The sequence below is a fragment of the Polypterus senegalus genome, chromosome 12, assembly GCF_016835505.1.
Source record: "Polypterus senegalus isolate Bchr_013 chromosome 12, ASM1683550v1, whole genome shotgun sequence".
In the NCBI taxonomy this organism is placed as follows: domain Eukaryota; kingdom Metazoa; phylum Chordata; class Cladistia; order Polypteriformes; family Polypteridae; genus Polypterus; species Polypterus senegalus.
In genome coordinates, this window is record NC_053165.1 from 140,000,115 (window position 1) to 140,021,670 (window position 21,556).

Genomic DNA, 21,556 nt, shown 5'->3' on the forward strand with positions numbered 1-21,556 from the left:
AAAACATGAGTCAGCTTATATGACTCAGTCATGGCAGAATGATCTACCAAGATTTACTAAACACAGTTCACAGGGAGGAGGCCCAAAGTGCACAGAAGGGATTGAATCTATCAGATGACCTAATAACACTTGGAATTCCCCAAGAAGAGCTGGAGACTTTTGTTGGGCTTGGGGAAGTCTATTCTAGTCTTACTAGCAAGACGTTCAACAGGAAATAATATAGGCAGAAAGTGAGATTAGGTACAAGATGAGTTTTAAATTATGAATCATTATATAACTTCAAATGAAAGTTAGCATCTCCAAAATAACATCTGCAATAATCATATTATTCTTAGTCCAATTTTAATAGCCTCTGGTCCTATAGGAGATGCACTGAAGAGATCTGAGAACATCTGGCTATCCTAAACCAGTGTGTGTAGACTTTAGGTGGTTGAAGTACTCTTCAGTTTAATTAGGCTCAGCCTTCTTAAATTATTTTAAGAGTAAGTTTCAGATCAACCTTTTTTTATTGAAGACCATTTGAAGGCTAAGTCTGTCAAAAAGGAAGGAGCAGATTTTTATTTCATTGAGGTTAAGTGGACCTTGTAATATCCCACGATGAAAAAGTGACAGGTATTAGGGCATTTGAAACTCTAAATATAGCGAAACACAGGAACACTAAGTAGGTTCCCTTTGAAACTTTGAGTGACGTAATGCAATAACATTTGCTCAAAGAGTTGTTAAGAGTGGTGTTCCACAGTTGTCAGTGCTAGGGCTGCTGATATTTTTAATATATATAAATGATATAGATAGGAATATAAGTAATAACCTGATTAAGTATACCAAGATAGGTGGATTGGCAGATAATTTGGAATCCGTTATATCATTGCAGAGGGACTTGAACAGTATACAAGCTTGGGTGGATTTGTGGCAGATGAAATTTAATGTCAATAAATGTAAGGTGTTACACATAGGAAGTACAAATGTTCGGTTTGAACACACAATGGGTGATCTGAAAATCAAGAGTACACCTTATAAGAAGGATTTAAGAGTCATAGTGGACTCAACACTATCAACTTCCAGACAGAAGCCATTAAGAAGGCAAACAGAACATTAGGTTTTATAGCACAATATGTGGAGTACAAGTCCAAGGAGGTTCAAGCTTTATAACACACTGGTGGGACTTCATCTGGAGTACTGTGTGCAGTTTTGGTCTTCAGGCTACAAATTAGGACATAGCAGCACTAGAAAAGGACCAGAGAAGAGCAATTGGGTTGACTCCGGGGCTACAGGGGATGAATTATGAAGAAAGATTAAAAGAGTTGAGCCTTTACAGTTTAAGCAAAAGGAGACTAAGACTGAAGTCCAGTGGATCGAGACTGTTATTTTAAAATGAGTTCATCAAGAACACGGGGACACAGATGGAAATTTGTTAAGGGTAAATTCTGCACAAACATTAAGATGTTTTTCTTTACACGTAGAACAACAGACACTTGGAATAAGCTACCAAATAGCGTGGTAGACAGTAAGACTTTAGGGACTTTCAAAACTAGAGTTGATGTTGTTTTAGAATAATTAAATGGATAGGATTGGTGAGCTTTACTGGGCCGAAAGGCCTGTTCTTATCTAGACTGTTCTAATATTCTAATGTTCTAATTTGTACAAGCATAGAATTAAACTACTGTAATGATTTGTGTATGATAATGAACAAAGCATTACAGCTGAACCAGAAATAAATTTTAAATAAAATTAAGAGAACTGGATAGGCTCTAGAAAGCATCACTACTTAAATAACAAAGCATTTTTATAAAATGCATGATTTGTGTGTATTTGGCTTTCCTTTAAACTAAAAGAAAACAACAATCAGCACATCTAATGAGTAGCAATATCAAGTAAATGCTGAGTTTGAGTTAACAACTTTCCTCTTTCTGCACTACTCATCATTTAAAGAAGCTTACTCAGGTTTGTTAGTATCCAAGGTCTGATACTCACCAATCAGGAGGAGGAGTCCGACTACGGCTATGACGGCTGCAGTCACCAAGCCACAGAGGCGCAGTGTTTCATAGTCTAAAACACAAATGAGCTCCAGTCAGCGATCAATACCTGCATTAGAGAGAAGCTCTGTCTGTGGAAGCTAATTTTAGGTTATGTAAGCCTTCATTAGCACAATCAGTGCTCTGAAAATATAGATCACATGTGTCTTTTAATTAAATGATGGCTGTATTCCCTAATCTATATACACTAGAATAAAGACATAACACTGAAAAGGGCAAGACAAAATGAATAAAACTAAACAAACACAAAGAGAAGAAAAGAAGAAAATGAATTAAGGTCATTTCCTACCTTTTATTTTTTAAATTCTAAGTTGTGCCAACCATTACTGTTCTCTGTTTCTCCCTATAAAATGTCTAACTTTGCACAGACTAACATAAATCATGACAATTGTGTGATTTGCTATTACTTACTTAGAAAACAAACTTTTAGAAATTTTTCTTGCAAAAAGTTTTTGTATTTGCCACATGGCACATCATAACTAGTATAGATAAGATCTGAAGAAAAACTTGTTCTTTTATGTGTGTTTGTTGTGGCCTCTAGTGGATGTCCCTGAGCCCCAAATCCCAGACACAATTACTCCACCTACAGTCCTGGGACCATTTCTGTTTCATTTACTCTTCTTCCACAACACACAATAAAATTTTATTTTTTTTACTCTACTCCTCCCAGACAACCTTAGTCCACCTCCACTCCCAACTCCAACTCCCCAGGCTGTGAGGAGCAGCATTTTTTGAGCCAAACGAGGGAGTATGTCTAATGCCCAATCACTGCCTCAGAATGCAACTCTGGGTCAGGTAAAACCACCTTCCAATAGATCCACCTGATGGCACCTGTGGAACCCAATTTTTCATCCCTACAAAACCATAACTCCCATGTTACCCTGCAGGTATTCAAATGGGGACTTGCTGGAAAGGATGCTGTCCTCCAATGTACAGGGGAGCAACATGAGCACAGGAGGCAATCTTCTAGTGCCCTCCATCTGCCCTCATCTCTCAGCTGGGAAAGGGAACACTAACTGTTCTAGATGAGATGTCCCAACAGTGTCTATCCACTATACTGACCTCCTGGCCAGGTAAGGAACTCCTATCCATCCTCACTGGAACAACAGTTCAGCTGCATCTTGCATTCAGCAAGCCAAGACCATCCCCTGTGTTGGTCTTCTGTCCAGGTAAGATAATGGGGGTCCATCTCCATCAGAACATCCATCCATTCATTACACTGTTCTACTAACAGAATACCAAATCAGAACCCGGAAAAACTAAGAACTAGGGATCTCTACATGCAAGAACAACATACAAGATGGACCAGGCCCAAGTTGCCCTCACTAATTGCACTTATCTTTGTGAAGCTATGCATACCTCTGGTGATTTTCTTTTTTCTCAGCAGAGATATTTTTTTAAATACTAAATGACAAACAGATTTATTAATGCACTTAACACCGTTCTTACTTTGAGTTTTGATTTGATATACTTTATTAATGCCCAAGGGGGTCAGAGCGCAGGGTCAGCTATTGCACTCTTGTTTGAATTTTGCTATAAGTGAAACACAATTTATCATAGGAATTTTTTTGAGAAGTGAAACACTTGGGTTTTGCTATGAAATTCAGTTTTGCATGAATCATTTTTCTCATCATAACTCATTATGAATTACAGCTCTACCAATTAAGATACTGTGACTATAGGCAATGCAGGGCTTGGGGCTGGGGGTACATGGTGAATGCATGGTTGATGTTGTACAAGGCTTTATTATTAGCATGCTTGCCTACTTGACAAGTCAAGTCAAGTTGGGGAGCATGCACTGGTACAGTGCGATGCCGCACCCACTACATGACAAAACAACTTGGGATCCCAGTTGGCAAACCCCCAGGCAGACACGCGGTTCTGTCCCACCTTCTGGAAATGACCCTCTATCTGCCACAGCCAGGTGTTATGTGGGCGACCCGTAGGCATGGTCCAGGCACTCGGGTCCCCAACAATGAGGATCTTACGAGCTGGATCACACGCCACATGGCCATAGTGCCGTAACTGACTCTCCTTCATAATGTAGGTAATGTGCCTCATTCGGGACTCCATGCGCAACCGCTCATTCGACACAAAGTCAAACCAACGGTACCCAAGGATTTTCTGGAGAGACACAGTACCACAGTATCACTGGATAGCGCCCATGTCTCACAATCATATAGCAAGACAGGAAGCGCCAGGATTCTAAAGACTTTGACCTTCGTCATTTTGCATAAATATTGGGAGTGCTACACACCCCTTTCCAGCAACCTCATGACCCCTCCATGCTCTCCCAATCCTTCTACTGACTTCATAGGAAGAGTCACAGAGACATAAATGTCACTGCCAAGGTACTGTAAGTAAACCTCTCGACAAGGTTGACACTCTCTCTGCAAACAGACACACTGCTGATGGCTCTCCCTAAGACAGCGGTTCTCAAACTTTCGTATTTCGCGCCCCCTTATTTTATACCTGGAATAATTCTGTGCCCCCTGCATAATATAAGATGGATGAAAATAACCCATGATACAACTAACAAAGGTATGATACTCGTGCGGTGTCGCGGTATCCTATCATTTTTACTTCCATAAGATTTGCATGTGTTCTTATAACTTTGATGAAATATTTGCAATTTATTCTTTTTTAAGTGCTTTAATAACTGCTAAAATGCCTTGTGTGGTTTTTGGTAGTAATTCTAATCCCAAAAACAAAGAATAAATTATTTATTCTTATTTAATTATTTTTTTATGTAAAGAAACGATTAAATATGTTTTAATTTTTTAAAACCTCTTAAACGAGGACACTGATGAAGTCAATCTGCGCGAGACGAACATATTTTCGTCCGACAAATATTATACCACTGTTAGTTGTATCATGACAATAACCCAATACGCAGTAAATTATTTAACTCAATTTGGCAATATTGGCTACACTGCCAATGTGGTGCAGTCATGCCGCATTATCACCTGATCTACTGTTACCCGAATGTTCGTGACAGATAACGATATATCTATAAAAGCAGCAGCAGCGGCGCCACTCGTCATAGAAACAAACTTCAAATAGAAAAGGAGCTGAGACTGTCTATCTCGAATATAAAACCAAACCTGGACACGCTGTGTACTTTAAAGCAGGCACATATTAGTCATTGGATCTATACCTTAGAAATGTTTTATTTAAATTTTAGTTATAATGCATTCGTTGTGATTACATGCTTGCAAATTTAAATTTGAAATAAAAATGTAAAAAATGAATTTTGATGTCTTGTTCATTTATTCGATGTCCCCCCTTGTACAGCTTTAGCACGCCCCACAGTTTGAGAACTGCTGGCTTAAGAGGTCATTAAAGGCCTGGATCTTGGTTTTTATCCAGGACACTAGCAAGCCTAGACACTCAGACTCCTCACTCTGTCTCTCGAGCGCCCCGATCAGAGCCTCCATTGACTCCACGAAGATCACAGCATTGTCGGCAAAGTCAAGATTAGTGAATCTTTCTTCACCAACAGATACCCCACAGCCGCTGGACCCCATGACTTTGCCCAACACCCAGCCCATACAAGCATTGAACAGAGTAGGAGCAGAACACACCCCTGACAAACCCCAGAATCAACTGGGAAAAACACCAGAGGTTCTGCCTCTACTCTGCACAGCACTCACAGTACCAGTGTACAGGCCGGCCTTGATATCCAGCAACCTTGAGGGGATCCCGTGAACCCTCAGGATGTCCCACAGGGCAGCTTGATCAACTGAGCCGAACGTTTTACGAAAATCGACAAAGGCTGCAAAGAAGGTCTGCATTTGTGCTCCATAAGCACCCTCAGTGCCAGAATGCGGTCAATGGTAGACTTCTTAGGCGTAAAACCAGACTGTTCCGGTCGCTGGTAGGTGAGCAAGTGATCACGGATCCAATTGAGGACGACCCTAGCAAGGACCTTACCTGGCACCGAGAGCAGTGTTATCACCCAGTAGTTGCTGCAATCCAGGCGATTACCCTTCCCTTTCCAGATAAGGACGACAAGTCCCTACTTGACGATGGAATGAAAAGGTTTGTGGTTATATTATTCTCACGACTCCATAAAATTTAATTATGATCTTTAATGTAGTTTATGTGCTTGATGTATGCCATTGATTGTGGTCATTCTTTTAATTTCACATGAGGGCAGCCTTATTTATTTTGCACCTTGCTTGTCTTTTGACCATGATTTCTCATTTTTTAGTCATCTATCGGTTGCTTCGTACTTAAAACAATCCTTGGTACCCTGCATGTCATAACAAGTCTTAGATTATATACATACAATGTTTAAGGTTTACTGTCTGTCATGCAAAAACTTGCAAACTGCCGGGTCCTTAACCTTGGTCGTTGTCTTAATCAAGAGCTTTTGACATGACATGTACACTGGTGGCAGAAAATTTAAGATGCTGGCTACCTTACTGACGTAACTGGGCCTAGGGTGTTTTTGATAGCAAGCCATGGCTTGGGCACATGAAATAGTGGACAGAAACAGAACAACCATGTGGGCATGCACTATAGATGACAAGAAATGTTTAGCAGTGACATGATAACAAGTCATGGCTAATGGGAAAAGATCAGACATTAGTGTCTTGCACCATAGCTAGCACAAAAGAACATTTGCACAGACATTTGCCATGGCTGTCAGAAAAGAACATCTACTGTTGATGATGTGACAAACAACTCCGTAATAGAAATGGCACAGCTCTGTGGTCACAAACAACTCCATGAACCACAGTGCACAGGGTGCACTGATCATTAACTGCAGGATACTAACACTGATTGATGAAGTAATAAGGCAGACAGAAAAGTGGTTACTAACTACTCTGTGAAAGGAAAGTGCAGTGATCGGCACAGTGACATTGCAGAAATCTGCTATCAGTGAGGCCCTTAAGAAACAATAAGAGCCGCGACCTCAGCTCAAATAGATGAGGCATTTTACTGATAATGAATGAGAAACAATGAGATAGCAGGATACCGCAGCACATACTAATGCAAGCATTCACCCTGATGAACAACTTCATATTAGAAAAGTATCAGGATCAGCAAAGGTCCACACGTTGAAAAAAACTAACTTGTTTTATTTGCCCCCAAAACTAATGTGTATTGTATAGAAAAGCACTTAATGTAATGCCAGATGTTCCGTGCCACCATCTTATATAGGCTGAATGAGATGATATAATAATATATCTAGTGACTTCCGAGTCTTGTAACTGATAACTAGTGTAGCAACCATAATAACAACAAGGCCATGGCCAACAATATATTGACAGAGATAAATTTATCCAAAATGATATGAACATAGGCTATAGATGTCAAAACCTCGAATTTATTACAAGTACACTCTCAGTTAACACAATTAATTAATTGTCCTCTATACTCAACCTATTTAAAAGTCCAGTGTTAAAATGAATTAACAAACTAACTTTTTAAGGACTTCATTTATGAAGCCTTCAAGAAAATAAGAACCCCTCAAAATGATAGACTCAGCAGAAATCAAACTTTTTAAGTTGCACAGCACCCTCTAGGGGCAACATCAAGACTAGGCAGGCTCTGCTGTTATTAAAGTCTTTGGCTCTTCAGATCTCTGTTTTCTGGAGTGACAGAGCTGTTATGCTCAGTTCAGTACACACCTACATTACGAGGTTTCATAATGATCCCAACGTCCTGCTCTATATGACGGTAAGGGATCTTTGGAAATTAGCATATTAATGAGACTTCTTCATGTGTCTGTTGCATTCATTATTCATTTTAATTAGATATGCATAAATTATATTAGTAAGCCAGTTCAGTAAGACTCTGACGTTTGGAAAACAGATCAAAGCCTACCGTATTCAAACGGATGAAGCTCCCCAGGTTGGCCACCTGCAATTAAAACAGATTTGATGTCTTTTATCTTTTATCGACTCTAAGGTTACAAAAAGAACAGAGGCACATATTGATTACATTTCCTGCTGCTGTTTTCAATTAGCTGCTAAAATAAGGTACGCTTAAAATTAAATAAAAATGTGCTCTGTTTATTCATCTATTAGCATGGCACTCACGGCTGGTGACATTTGCTGCTCTCATCTGGTTAGTAAAGTTTGCTGCTGCATCAAGAGATGAGAAGGTGGAATTCTCCGGTGAGCTGCTGTTGCTTTTGAGGTCACCAGGGGCAGAGGGCAGCATGAAGGCAATGACTGTGAATGAAAGACACACCGTCAATAAGGATTCTACTAGTAACAAAAGTAGCCACTTAAAATACACTTTCAGTTTTAATAAGAAAAGCTATTTAAATGAATAACATAAAATGTCCCATTTACCTTATACTCATAACATTTATGGCATGTTTTCCATATTTTAAACAATAGAGGTTAGGAGCATTTGCTGATAGAGCGTTGCTGCACCCACCACACGATGAACCACCTGGATTGGCACTTGAGTGCAGTAACTCAGAAATAAATAAGAATGACACATAGAGGGTTGCACATGTCCAGCATCATTGGTATTGTACAGTGCCTTTCATATCTATCTGTTGTCACACACGTGTGAGTAGAAGGAAGCTGTATGGACAAAAGTGAGGGTAATTCAAAGCCAGGCCAGGGGGTGGAGGGGTGCACTACACCTTCTTCTGTTACCTCTGCAGACCAAAAATGGGAAAACCTGTCTGACTCATCCCTAAAGATATCACTTCCGGTTCAGGCGCCTAGAGGAATGTCACTTCCATTTCTGGCGCCTAAAGGAACGTCAGTTCTGGTTCTGGTGCCTAGAAGAACGTCATTTCTGGTTATCTGAAGAAGGCAACTTCCGGTTCCCTGACATCACTTCCGGTTTTGGCATTTAAAGCTGCCATCTTACCCACTATTCCTCAGTTCTTGTTTGGACTCCGTCAAAGACACTACTGTCTTATTCTCAAACCCCATTGCAGCCAGGGATATTATACAGGTGGCTGCCCGACAACTTTTTAAGTGTGTTGAGTCTTATCTATCTATCTATCTATCTATCTATCTATCTATCTATCTATCTATCTATCTATCTATCTATCATGCCTGAGTATTAACTGAGTGAATATATTGGGACAACTGCTAGATAAAAGTAAACAATATCAAAAACATCCATAATCCACATGTCTAGTCATCCAGTTGTATCCTCACAACTTCCTAAACACATTTATGTTCACTAAAATATTGTTTTTTTTTTCCTTTTCTTTTTAAATTTTTCTTCAGTCTTTCTGGTGTTTGTTCAGACCACAGTGTGTGTATATATTTATTTATCTATTTGTGTATATAAATAGTTCTGTAACAAGCCTAGTTTCTACCTGGGGAATAAAATGCCATTCTAGAACTCTAAATTTTTAAGAATGTATATGGAGACATGAAGAAATCACACATTCCTTGTCTCACATAATCCACATGTCAAGTCATCCAATTATATGCTCACAACATTCCAAACATATTTTTGTTAACTAAAATATTGTTAAATAAACTGCTTCCAGGAAATACTCTTGTGAAAGCAAATAGATTGCACTCAGACATTAATGGGCATTTTAACTGAAGACCCGCCTTCTCACCTCACTCATTGGTCAGGAATCCCTTGCATTTAAGAAAATGCATGTGACATCTCAGCAAGAGTTTGCCAGTAGGCACACGGAAGACTCAGAAGTCAGCTGGAAGAATGTTCTATGGTCTGATGAGATGAAATTTGAGCACTTCATATTTGAACACTGCATATACACAAAATCCAAGTTTTTTGGAGATGTTTCTATTCATGCGGGCCTATAAACCTATCAACAACATTAATTTTTTTATGCCTCCAATTACTTGATCAAGATCATTGACACTCATATGAGCATGACAGGCACAACTCATTCTAGGAGAAAACAAGTAGGTAGCAAGGAAAATGAATGCAGCAAAATACAGGAAAACCTGACGCAGTCTGCAAGAGGCCTATCCCTTTGGAGAAGATTTGTTTCCCACCATGACAACAACCCCAAGCATAAAGCCAAAGCTACACAGGAATGGCTTCAAAGAAACAATGTGAACGTCATGGAGTGCATAAGTCAGAGTTCAGATCTCAATCCAACTGAGAATTTGTAGCCCGACTTGAACAAGGTGGTAACTCCTGATACCCATGCAGTCTGACAGCGCTTGAACTGTACTGAAGAATGGAGACAAATGGCAGTGTCCAGATATGCAAAGCTGATAGAGACAGACCTGTGCACACAGATTTATGACTGTCATGGCTGACAAAGGAGCATCTATTAAATACTGAGATGAAGGGGGTGAATACTTACGTGATCAATCATTTTATATTTGTAATTAACTTAGATACCTTTGCAGGGAGGCGGCACAGTGGTAATGCTGCTGCCTCACAGTAAGGAGACCTGGGTTCGCTTCCCAGGTTCTCCCTGCGTGGAGTTTGCATGTTCTCCTCGTGTATGCGTGGGTTTCCTCCCACAGTCCAAAGACATGCAGGTTTGGTGCATTGGCAATCTTGGTGTGTGTGTGCTCTGCGATGGGCTGGCACCCTACCCAGGGTTTGTTCTAGCCTTGAGCCCTGTGCTGGCTGGGATTGGCTCCAGCAGACCCCTGCGTTAGGATATAGCAGGTTTGAAACTGACTGACCTTTGCAGGGATATGTTTTCATTTTGCCATTAAAGAGTCTTTTTTGACAAAAAAAACCAAATTACATCTACTGTCAATCAATGTTGTATAACAATAAAATGTGAAAACTTCCAAGGAAGTGAATTCTTTTTATAGCACTCTATATGATGATGCGGCACCCTCATGGCTGACCCATTCTTACATTGTGCTGGATATTGCTGGTGCTCTTCTCTGCCGGACAGACAGTTTCAACCTGTAGAACACTTTTGTTTTATGAGGAGATGGAAGTTAAACTTAACAAAACAAAAGGCTGGAGACCCAAACTGTCATACAGTAGATACAGTACCAGTGTATCTGTTCCCTGTTTCTAAATAAGAACAATATGCAAATGTCATCTCAGTGCCTTTCTGCAATAATGGCTCAGGTTCATCAATAATTAATCACAATGGCTGTCTGTGCTTCCATTTGCTTTCTTTCATTTTTTCACTTCAGCGCTCTGCACTTTAAAGTTTCTGCCACCAAAACAATGGCAGTCTCATATTGAACTTAGAGAAAGAAAAAATTCAAGAAGATGAAACCCTCAAATTCACCTATTCACAACAGAACCAAGTGCGTGAGATGTGGCATCAGAATGGCCAACTTATAAGACATACTGATTAATAAACGTATCGACAACATTCATTTTTTTATGCCTCCATTTACTTGATCAAGATCGCTGATGTTCGTACAAGCTTGACAGGCACAACTCATTCTGGGAGAAGACAAGTAAAGAAAATTGATCAATTAATTTGTTTGAAATAATTCTTCCTTAAGCAGAACAAAATCCCCATTATTTCTCTTGCTTATACTTATTTCCATATTGAAATACAGTGCATTATCGAAACAATGCAGACAGCTTGTGGTTAAGGAGCCACTCCAGTGCCTCATGCCAAGTATTGCATTACTTAAATTACTTTTCCTCTGAGACGAGCCCAAGTTGCAGGCCTTTTGAGGTCTGTCCTCGAAGCCCTTGGTGCGCATCATGTTTTAATAAAAGCCTACTTGGTTCATTTCTTGAACTTCTTATTTTGCTAACTGCACACCTGAGCTGTGGCTTTCAAATAGTCTGTTTTATTTTTTCTTTTTGTTTTTTTTTATATTTCAATCTGCCAGATATTATCAAATAAATAATATGACTTAAAATTAAAAAAATGCTTATTTTATTTCAGGGCTATGTGTTGGCAGAGCGTGATCTGCCAACACTGGGCAATAGGAGGGACCTGGAGAGAGCAGCAGGCCATTGTAAGACATCCCCGTACACAAGCTCTGTTTTGGCCAATTTAGAATCACCAATCAAGATAGCACAGAAGCCTTTGGAGATGTGGAAAGAAAACGAAACTATTGGTTGAAAAAACCCACAACTTGCAAACATTGCAAAGACAGCAACCAAGCATCAAACGTATGACCTCTGAGGGAGCAGTGCTAGGCCCAGTGCCAATGGGTCTCTCCTTCATACACTACTTAAATAAATCTAATGGTAAACAGGCAATTTTTATATTTGTTATTGCACTTTTTACTTATTTTTCCTGCTTGCACCCCCCTGTCCTTGTCCACAATCCTGTAATTGCAATGAGTAGGTTGAGCAACCAAATGAAGAGATAGATTAATGAATGCTACACAATACATAGTCATAAAACATTTGACCTCATCTTCCTTTAGATCACGGGTGTTGAACTCCAGACCTGGGGCCTCATGTATAAACGGTGCGTACGCAGAGAAATGTTGCGTAAGAACTTTTCCACGTTCAAATCGCGATGTATAAAACCTACACTTGGCGTAAAGCCACGCACTTTTCTACGGTACCTCATGCCTTGTCGTACGCAAGTTCTCCGCTCGGTTTTGCAGACTGGCGGCACCCAGCGTCAAAGCAGTGCTACTGTTCCTGTGTGGTTACTCATTATTTTCATGACGCGGCTTTATAAATACACTGAAACTAACCGCATATTGTTTATTAGTGTAACGCATTTGATTGTAATTAACTTGTAACAATATAATGGTCCAGGGAACAGCCATAGTATTCCAAATACAATAACTGCTTTAGCGTTGTTACTCTCACTTCTCCTCCTTCTTCTTTCAGGTCCTCCCGTTAGGAGTTGCCACAGCGGATCATCTTTTTCCATATTTCTCTCACTGCACGACTCGGAGTATTTATATCACTGTATCTGAGTGTGAATCACAGCAGCAGCTGATCGGAAAGAGAATTATCGGTATACAGCTTTAATGACACGCTGTCTCAGCCACTGGAAAACGTTTTAAAGCCTTTCCTGTACAGACCTCGTGGTTCAGAAACAGTTTCATCCCACGAACTTTAAATGCAGTCAATTGCACCTTGTAGAACTGTTAGGACTTATAAGTACAATCACCCCACTGTAAACTTACACTACAGTTATAATATCTCACAACCTGAGTCACTTTATAAAGCGCGTATTTACATATGATGACGATATCATTTTTAAGGTGAAATGCAGCAAAATATGTTTGTTAAATTATACACATAAAACTTTAACTTCATTTAAATAATCTATATTCTTCACTGGGACTGGCGTGAAGGATAGAATAATTAAACATGTACTACGAAGATATTTCAATGTTCCTTAAACGTTTTGAAGAATCGGCACTAAGCTTACAGATGGCTTAACGTCTATTACAGAGCTGATTGTATGGCGATCGGTTACTTGGGGAAAGAAAAGCACTGACTGCAGTGACGGCTACGCCAATATATATTGAATATAAAACAGAAAGAGAAAATAACAACACAGCTAAAAGCAGCGACAAATTTCGGCAGAAGTTAAATGCTTGTGTCATGAGCACGAGGCGGCTGGTGTCTGCAACATACGTGGCCATCCACCGTGCATAAGATAACATACTGACATTGGCCGACGAAGGAGCCACCGATTCTTCCTCTGCCCAGTGCCACCACAAGCCTAGAGCCACCCCTGAGTACTGCTGCAATAAAAGATTTCATCGAAGTGAAACACATGTTTAATAACGTGCTTTAACTCCTATCATCATAAAAATGATATCATGTATACATCTCAGTATTTTAGTTATTCAGAGAGCTGTAATATCACGAATGTAATGGATTCTGTGTCCAGTTGGAGGAAGAGAGCCGGTTTAAAAGCAAGTAGTGATTCACACACATAGATCACATAGAGTAGAAGATCACATACAAAACAAAACATTTAACGTGCTACTTTAATTACGATGTGATTTTAGAAACTGGTTAATTAAACGATTTTAAGATGAATTTTTTGATGTTCTACTTTAATGACAAAATAAACTACGTGATTAAAGTGGAAATGTCGAGATTGAAGTGGACATTTCGTGCTTTTTCTCCACTGTGTGCCTTTTTTCTCTGTACCCTAATAAACTTTCATATGACACTCAGACAGTGGGCTACAACTCGGCTTTTCACGGCGACTTTGATATGTGACTTCTTTTTTATTTCCGGCACTGTGCGATTTTGTGAATGTGAGCTTTCAAGTTTCTCCAACACGCTATGTCACTCGATCAACTTCATTTTGTTGATTATACCACGGTTTATTTGAACAAATAGTATGTTTTTCCTATGCCTCCACTTGGTATTCGCTGAAATTCTTATATTTTCCCCCGTGCTTTTCCCATTGTCTTTTCACAGAAGGCTGCGCTTAAGGGTGATTTATATTGATTTGCATATTCAAAGAGGCGTAATTATGGGAGGATTTGGGGCATTAACATAAAGCGCGTGCACGAGCGTTAGTTTTCACGCTGATCGGGATTTATTTAGCGGAAGAACGTGGAAGTTGGTGTACGCACAGATTCCTGCATCTGGATTTTTCTGTTCGTAAGCACATTTCGGCTTTTGTGCTTACGCCATGTTATAGTGCGAGTTCTACGCACGGCGTTATGCACGAGGCCCCTGGAGGGCCACAGTGGCTACAGGTTTTCATTCTAACCCTTTTCCTAATCAGTGACCTGTTTCCTCTGCTAACTCACATTTTAATAGCCCTGTTATATCATGTATACATCTCAGTATTTTAGTTATTCAGAGAGCTGTAATATCACGAATGTAATGGATTCTGGGTCCAGTTGGAGGAAGAGAGCCGGTTTAAAAAGCAAGTAGTGATTCACACACATAGATCACATACGAGTAGAAGATCACATACAAAACAAAACATTTAACGTGCTACTTTAATTACGATGTGATTTTAGAAACTGGTTAATTAAACGATTTTAAGATGAATTTTTTGATGTTCTACTTTAATGACAAAATAAACTACGTGATTAAAGTGGAAATGTCGAGATTGAAGTGGACATTTCGTGCTTTTTCTCCACTGTGTGCCTTTTTTTTCTCTGTACCCTAATAAACTTTCATATGACACTCAGACAGTGGGCTACAACTCGGCTTTTCACGGCGACTTTGATATGTGACTTCTTTTTATTTCCGGCACTGTGCGATTTTGTGAATGTGAGCTTTCAAGTTTCTCCAACACGCTATGTCACTCGATCAACTTCATTTTGTTGATTATACCACGGTTTATTTGAACAAATAGTATGTTTTTCCTATGCCTCCACTTGGTATTCGCTGAAATTCTTATATTTTCCCCCGTGCTTTTCCCATTGTCTTTTCACAGAAGGCTGCGCTTAAGGGTGATTTATATTGATTTGCATATTCAAAGAGGCGTAATTATGGGAGGATTTGGGGCATTAACATAAAGCGCGTGCACGAGCGTTAGTTTTCACGCTGATCGGGATTTATTTAGCGGAAGAACGTGGAAGTTGGTGTACGCACAGATTCCTGCATCTGGATTTTTCTGTTCGTAAGCACATTTCGGCTTTTGTGCTTACGCCATGTTATAGTGCGAGTTCTACGCACGGCGTTATGCACGAGGCCCCTGGAGGGCCACAGTGGCTACAGGTTTTCATTCTAACCCTTTTCCTAATCAGTGACCTGTTTCCTCTGCTAACTCACATTTTAATAGCCCTGTTAGAAGGATTCAGTCCTCTGAATTGATTCATTTCCTCATTAAAATGCAGCCAAACAGAAATGAGACATGAAACGAGCCAACGGATGACCTGCTAAGCTGGGGCTTCAAACTCCAACCAGTTTCTTAATGAGAAGCCAATTCTTGCTGTTAATTAAACTCGTTATTTAATTCCATGGCTTGTTGTTGCTCTCGTTCGGCCACAGCTGACATTTCCAAAACTGTTGATTTTCTGTTTTTCATAAGAACATCGTCAAAGTGTTTTGGTGAGTTGAGAGGCCAATCTTACTGAGACCTTCACCTTTCTTTATTTTCAGATATTGTGTGATGTGGCGGCTTGTTTTGTGTCTCATTATTGTTTGGCTGCTAATTAAGGAAAAATAAAACAACTAAAGGGCCTGAGTCAAGTTAATTAAAAGAAGTAAATAGCCGCAAAAACTGGCCACTGATTAAGAAGATGGTTAGAATGAAAACCTACAGCCACTGCAGCCCTCCACGACCGGAGTTTGACACCCCTGCTTTAGAGTGTGTTCTAGGAGAACTGTGCACAAATCAGGATTCAGTTCTGACTGACACACCCGTCATTGCAGTGCACACTTATGCGTGGAGCTGACAGTTATCCTAATATGAACATTGGTGAGATAATTGATTCTATAAGTTTCACCCCCTGTTTGCCAGTATTTAGAAGATGTGCCTTCAGCATTATGTTCTTTGTGCACAGGCCTCTACCGGCTTTGTACATCTGGACACTGCCATTTTTCTGCATTTCCTATTTACAAAACTGCTCAAGCGCTGTTAGGTTCCAAGAGGTCATGAGTGATCAGCCTTTTTCAAATCCAGCCACAAATACTTAGTTGGGATTGAACTCTGACCAGTGGTTGTTCCAGACCAAATTTACCAGGGGGGCCGGGGTGGGGCCAGTGTTTTTTCATGGGGGCACAGAACATCACCGTAAGTAATTAATTAAAGTTTTATCTCTTCAGCATGGGTGGCGCAGTGGTAGCACTGCTGCCTCGCAGTTAGGAGACCCGGGTTCGCTTCTCAGGTCCTCCCTGCATGGAGTTTGCATGTTCTCCCCATGTCTGTGTGGGTTTCCTCCGGGTGCTCCGGTTTCCTCCCACAGTCCAAAGACATGCAGGTTAGGTGCATTGGCGATTCCAAATTGTCCCTGGTGTGTGTGTGCCCTGTGGTGGGCTGGCGCCCTGCCCAGGGTTTGTTTCTTGCCTTGCACCCTGTGCTGGCTGGGATTGGCTCCAGCAAACCTCCGTGACCCTGTAGTTAGGATATAGTGCGTTGGATAATGGATGGATGGATCTCTTCAGCACAGGAGCCAGGGTCAGTTCTACAGGGGCACTGGCCCCTGTCTAAAACCGCCTATGACTCTGACCCGCTTTGAAGCCATTGCTGTGAAGCTTTGGCTTTATGCTTGGGATCATTGATTTAATGGAGCACAGATTTTCTGCCAAAGCGTAGGTTTCTTTCAGACTGAATCAGGTTTTCCTCCAGGATTTCTTTGTATTTGTTTTCCCATCTACCCCCACACACCTTCCTAGGCCTGCTGCAGAGAAGCATCCCCACAGTCTCCTCATAATTCATGGTGTGTCTGATGGTCAAAAAAATCAAATTTTGTAGCCCCTTGAACCTTTTTCCAGCTGTGTTCAGACTAATCTCCCATGTACCTTCTGCTAAACTCTAGCTGAGATGTCCAGAGTATTGTTTCGCTTTGCCACTCCCCAATAAAGCTGTGGAAAAGCACCCGGACATAAGTCATTATCTACACAGTCTCTCCAATCTCATCTGTTGTACCTGTAACTTCTTCAGAAATATTAGAGGTGTCTTGGCATCCTTCCTCACTAGCCTTCTTCTTGCACCCTCACTCAGTTTGTATGGCTGGCTTGCTCTAAGCAGATTTACAGCTCTGCATTACTCTTTCCATCCTGATAGTGAGAAGTCAAGCAAAATGACACCTTTAATTGACTAACAAAAAACATTACAATATGCAAGCTTTTGAGGAAACTCAGGCCCCTTCTTCAGGCAAGAAAATACATCTTGCCTGAAGAAGGGGCCTGAGTTGCTTCAAAAGCTTGCATATTGTAATCTTTTTAGTTAGCCAATAAAAGGTGTCATTTTGCTTGACTTCTCACTACATCCATAATGGCTCACATGGTACAACACCCTAGTACTTCTGTCCATTCCATCCAGCCATCCATTATCCAACCCACTATATCTTAACTACAGGGTCACGGAGGCCTGCTGGAGCCAATTCCAGCCAACACAGGGCACAAGGCAGGGAACAAACCCTGGGCAGGGCACCAGCCCACCGCAGGGTCTTTCCATTCCTTAATTAATTTGACTGGACACAGGGGATATTCAGTGACTTGGACATTTTCTTGTCTCCGTGCACTGATTTGTACGTGTCAATTCCCTTTTCATGGAGTTGCATGGAGTGTCCTATTCTCTTCATTGTGTAGGTTAGGTCACCATACTGACTAAGCACAAGCTGGACCTCTCAGATAAGGTGCACTTAGACTACAATTAGTTGAAACCCCCAAATACAGTCAGGTCTATGGAACTAAATCTGTGACTTCTAAAGCCAACTGGCCGCACCACTGATGATCTAGAGTTGTCATATTATCAATACTTATGCAAACAGTTGTTTTGAGTTTAATATGTGTAATTAATTTAGACCATTTTGCAGAGATCTGTTTACACTTTGACCTTAAAGAGTCTTTTTCTGTTGATTATTGTCACAAAAGGCAAATTTAATCCACAGTAATTCATTGTTGCATAATAATAATAACATGAGGAAATGTTTATTGACACTGTGCATAAGGCACTGCAACTACCTGGAATAAAACATTAAGTCAAGCCTGCAAATATCCCTAACATAAAGTCTGTCAAGAGTCCAAAAGGCAGTTGATTTTTGTAAGGATCTGCTGAAAACACTGCAAAGCCATTCCAAAAGTAGGTTTTACAATAATTAAAAATGAATGAAAGATATGCTGAGTTTTTAAGCAAGAATGAAAATTGTGCTAAGACCAATTTGCTTAAAAAAGTCCACAGAAGTACACTTACTGATCTACCTCTTTAGAGCTGCCTATCTGATGTCAAATGGAGCCTTTAAGATCTGTTTAATCGTTTAGAAATATGGTCAGAGCTTCACAATATTAATAGTCAGTGCTGTCAGTCTTGTCACAACGGCTCATTCCTTAAGCAGACCAAAACCAAAACCAAACCAAAACCTTGCGATACAGTAGTCCTTGGTGGTGGCTGCAAGTGGTCACACCCTCCTGATTGTGTACCCCAATCATTTTTCTCATCTCTATTTATCTTTCTGTATTAGATGAACATTAACCAAAACAAGGTGAATTAATTTTTTTCAGACATTAATTCCCCCACCACAGTCCACTCACAGATGATTTTAAAGACTGCTAATTTTTCCAAGCGTAACAATGTAGAACTTCACTTGAGCACACCACTTTCTTTCACATATTCAAGTCAAGTCAAGTCAAGTTGGGGAGCATGCACTGCTACAGTGTCTTGTCGCACCCACTACAGGGCGAAACAACTCGGGATCCCGGTTGGCAACCACCCAGGCAACAACAACAACATTTATTTATATAGCACATGTTCATACAAAAAATGTAGCTCAAAGTGCTTTACACAATGAAGAATAGAAAAATAAAAGACACAATAAGAAAATAAAATAAGTCAACATTAATTAACATAGAATAAGAGTAAGGGCTGATGGCCAGGGAGGACAGAAAAAACAAAAAAAAACTCCAGACGGCTGGAGAAAAAAATAAAATCTACAGGGATTCCAGACCATGAGACCACCCAGTCCCCTCTGGGCATTCTACCTCACATAAATGAAACAGTCCTCTTTGTATTTAGGGTTCTCACGGAAGGACTTGATGATGATGGTCATGTTGACTTCTGGCTTTTAGTCCATCAATGTAGGAACATCATGATGCTTTGAGTAGGAGGCAGACACTCGGTCCAGTCCTACCCTCCAAAAATGACCCTTCATCTGCTGCAGTCAGGTGTTACATGGGCTACCCCTTGGCTTAGTCCAGCCACTCGGGTCCCCAACAATGAGGATCTTATGAGTCGGATCACCCTCAGGGAAATGCGCCGTAACTGATGCTCCCTCACAATGCAGGTAATGTGCCTCATTTGGGACTCCATGAGCAACCACACATTAGACACAAAGTCAAACCAACGGTACCTAAGGATGTTAAGGAGAGACACAGTACCAAAGGAGTCCAGTCTTCATCTCAGGTCACTGGATAGCGTCCATGTCTCACAACCATATAGCAAGACAGGGGGCACCAGGACTCTAAACACTTGGACTTTCGTCCTTCTGCATAGATATCGGGAGCACCACACACCCCTTTCAAGCGTCCTCATGACCCCCCATGTTTTCCCAATCCGTCTACTGACTTCACAGGAAGAGTCACCAAAGACATGAATGTCACTGCCAAGGTAAGTAAACCTCCCAACAAGCTGAACACTCTCTCCGCAAAGAGACACACTGCTGATGGCTGTGCCCAAGAGGTCATTAAAGGCATTTCACATAATCAAAATTAAAAATGAAAGAATGGAAACGGGTCTCAATCTCTGCTTCATGACATCTCTGTTTGGTTCAAGTCTGTCATTTGCAAATTGATAGATCAGCTTTCTTTAAACTGTTTGTGAAAGTCCAAGCTTTCTTTTTGTCTAAAGTGTATAATTGCACTCTATTAGGTGTTTTTGGCTTATTCACTTAAAGCTGTAAATTATTAATTTTACACCCATTCTGTCTTTCCTTCTCCTCACCTATCGTCTTTTTCATTGCTCGTAACCTCTATCATTGCCACTCTGCTAGCTTTGCTGTGATATCTGATTTGGCTTGTGTCGCCGGTCCAAATAACAGACTCTCAACAAAAAAACCAACTGACAAGATAAGTTTTATTATCATGCTTACCCAGAAGCTGACAGTGCAGGTCCATGTCGGTGACAATCCAGGTCCACTGAGCACTCGCCACACAATGTGTGTCTGTAATTCAAATGGGGGCGTTTGTGAGGATGGGCAAAACTTCCAACAGCTGTTTTGTCATCCTTTGTCACTTCTGCCTCAGGCTTGGAAAACAGAAGAGAAAATAAACAAAAGGCAGACCACAGTGGCAGAGATGCTCACTGATCTCAAAATGCTATCTCTTTGCTTATTTGTAACGCTCCTTTCTCACCCTGTGCAAAATTAAACTGATGTCTCAACTCAGTCCACCATCTTCATTACCATCAGTTTTTGTTTTTGTGTAGAACTTTTACTGCATTCCTTTCAAATTTATTCAACAGACCAGACCATTCGCCCATACCAAGTCTTCGAATTTCTGTGGATGTATACGTTTCAGTATTATTACTTTCAAGCCAAAGAAGAGTTAAACAAGTTGCAGCACAAAAATACACCCTGACAATAAACACTGTGGCAGACAGCCGGGACACTCCTATGATGGAAGGACCAGGGGAGAGGACATATCTAGGGCAATACTTCCCCCGGAGCATGAGAGGGCAGGGCAACCACCGGATTACATCAAGGCCAAAGATTTGGAGCTTAGAAGCTCAACCCTGCTGAGGCCCGTGACCACCGCCAAGGGGCACCTGGACAGTTCCGGAGCCCTGGACTGCAGCACTTCCACCACAACCGGAAGTGCTGCTGGAAGAGGATCAGAGAGCACCTGGAGCACTTCAGGGTGCACTATAAAAGAGTCCGCCTCATTCCGTTTGAGGAGCCAGAGTCGGGATGAGAAAGACAAAGCTTGCTGGGAGAGGAGTGGAGGTGGGAGAGAAGAGAAGGAGAGAGAGGGAGAGAAGGGACTGAGAAGTATTGCTGGGACTGTGTTATACTTGTGGGGAACTGAGAAGACATTTTCCTACAAGGGACAAAAGAAAT

The 21,556-nt window shown here is 40.8% G+C and overlaps 1 protein-coding gene across 2 annotated transcripts in view; it reads right to left on the reverse strand.

Annotated features, from left to right (window-relative positions):
* LOC120540746 (phospholemman-like) overlaps nt 1–21,271 on the reverse strand; it is a 37,232-nt gene extending 15,961 nt beyond the window's left edge. For both annotated transcript variants that reach the window (XM_039771779.1, XM_039771780.1), the window contains exons 1-4: nt 20,591–21,271; nt 8,084–8,218; nt 7,869–7,904; nt 1,972–2,046 (exon numbers count right to left, since the gene is read on the reverse strand). In XM_039771779.1, the coding sequence (XP_039627713.1) occupies nt 1,972–2,046; nt 7,869–7,904; nt 8,084–8,218; nt 20,591–20,615 (271 nt within the window). In that variant the 5' untranslated portion in view covers nt 20,616–21,271. The remainder of the gene's footprint in view (nt 1–1,971; nt 2,047–7,868; nt 7,905–8,083; nt 8,219–20,590) is intronic.
* Between the last annotated feature and the right edge of the window lie 285 nt (nt 21,272–21,556).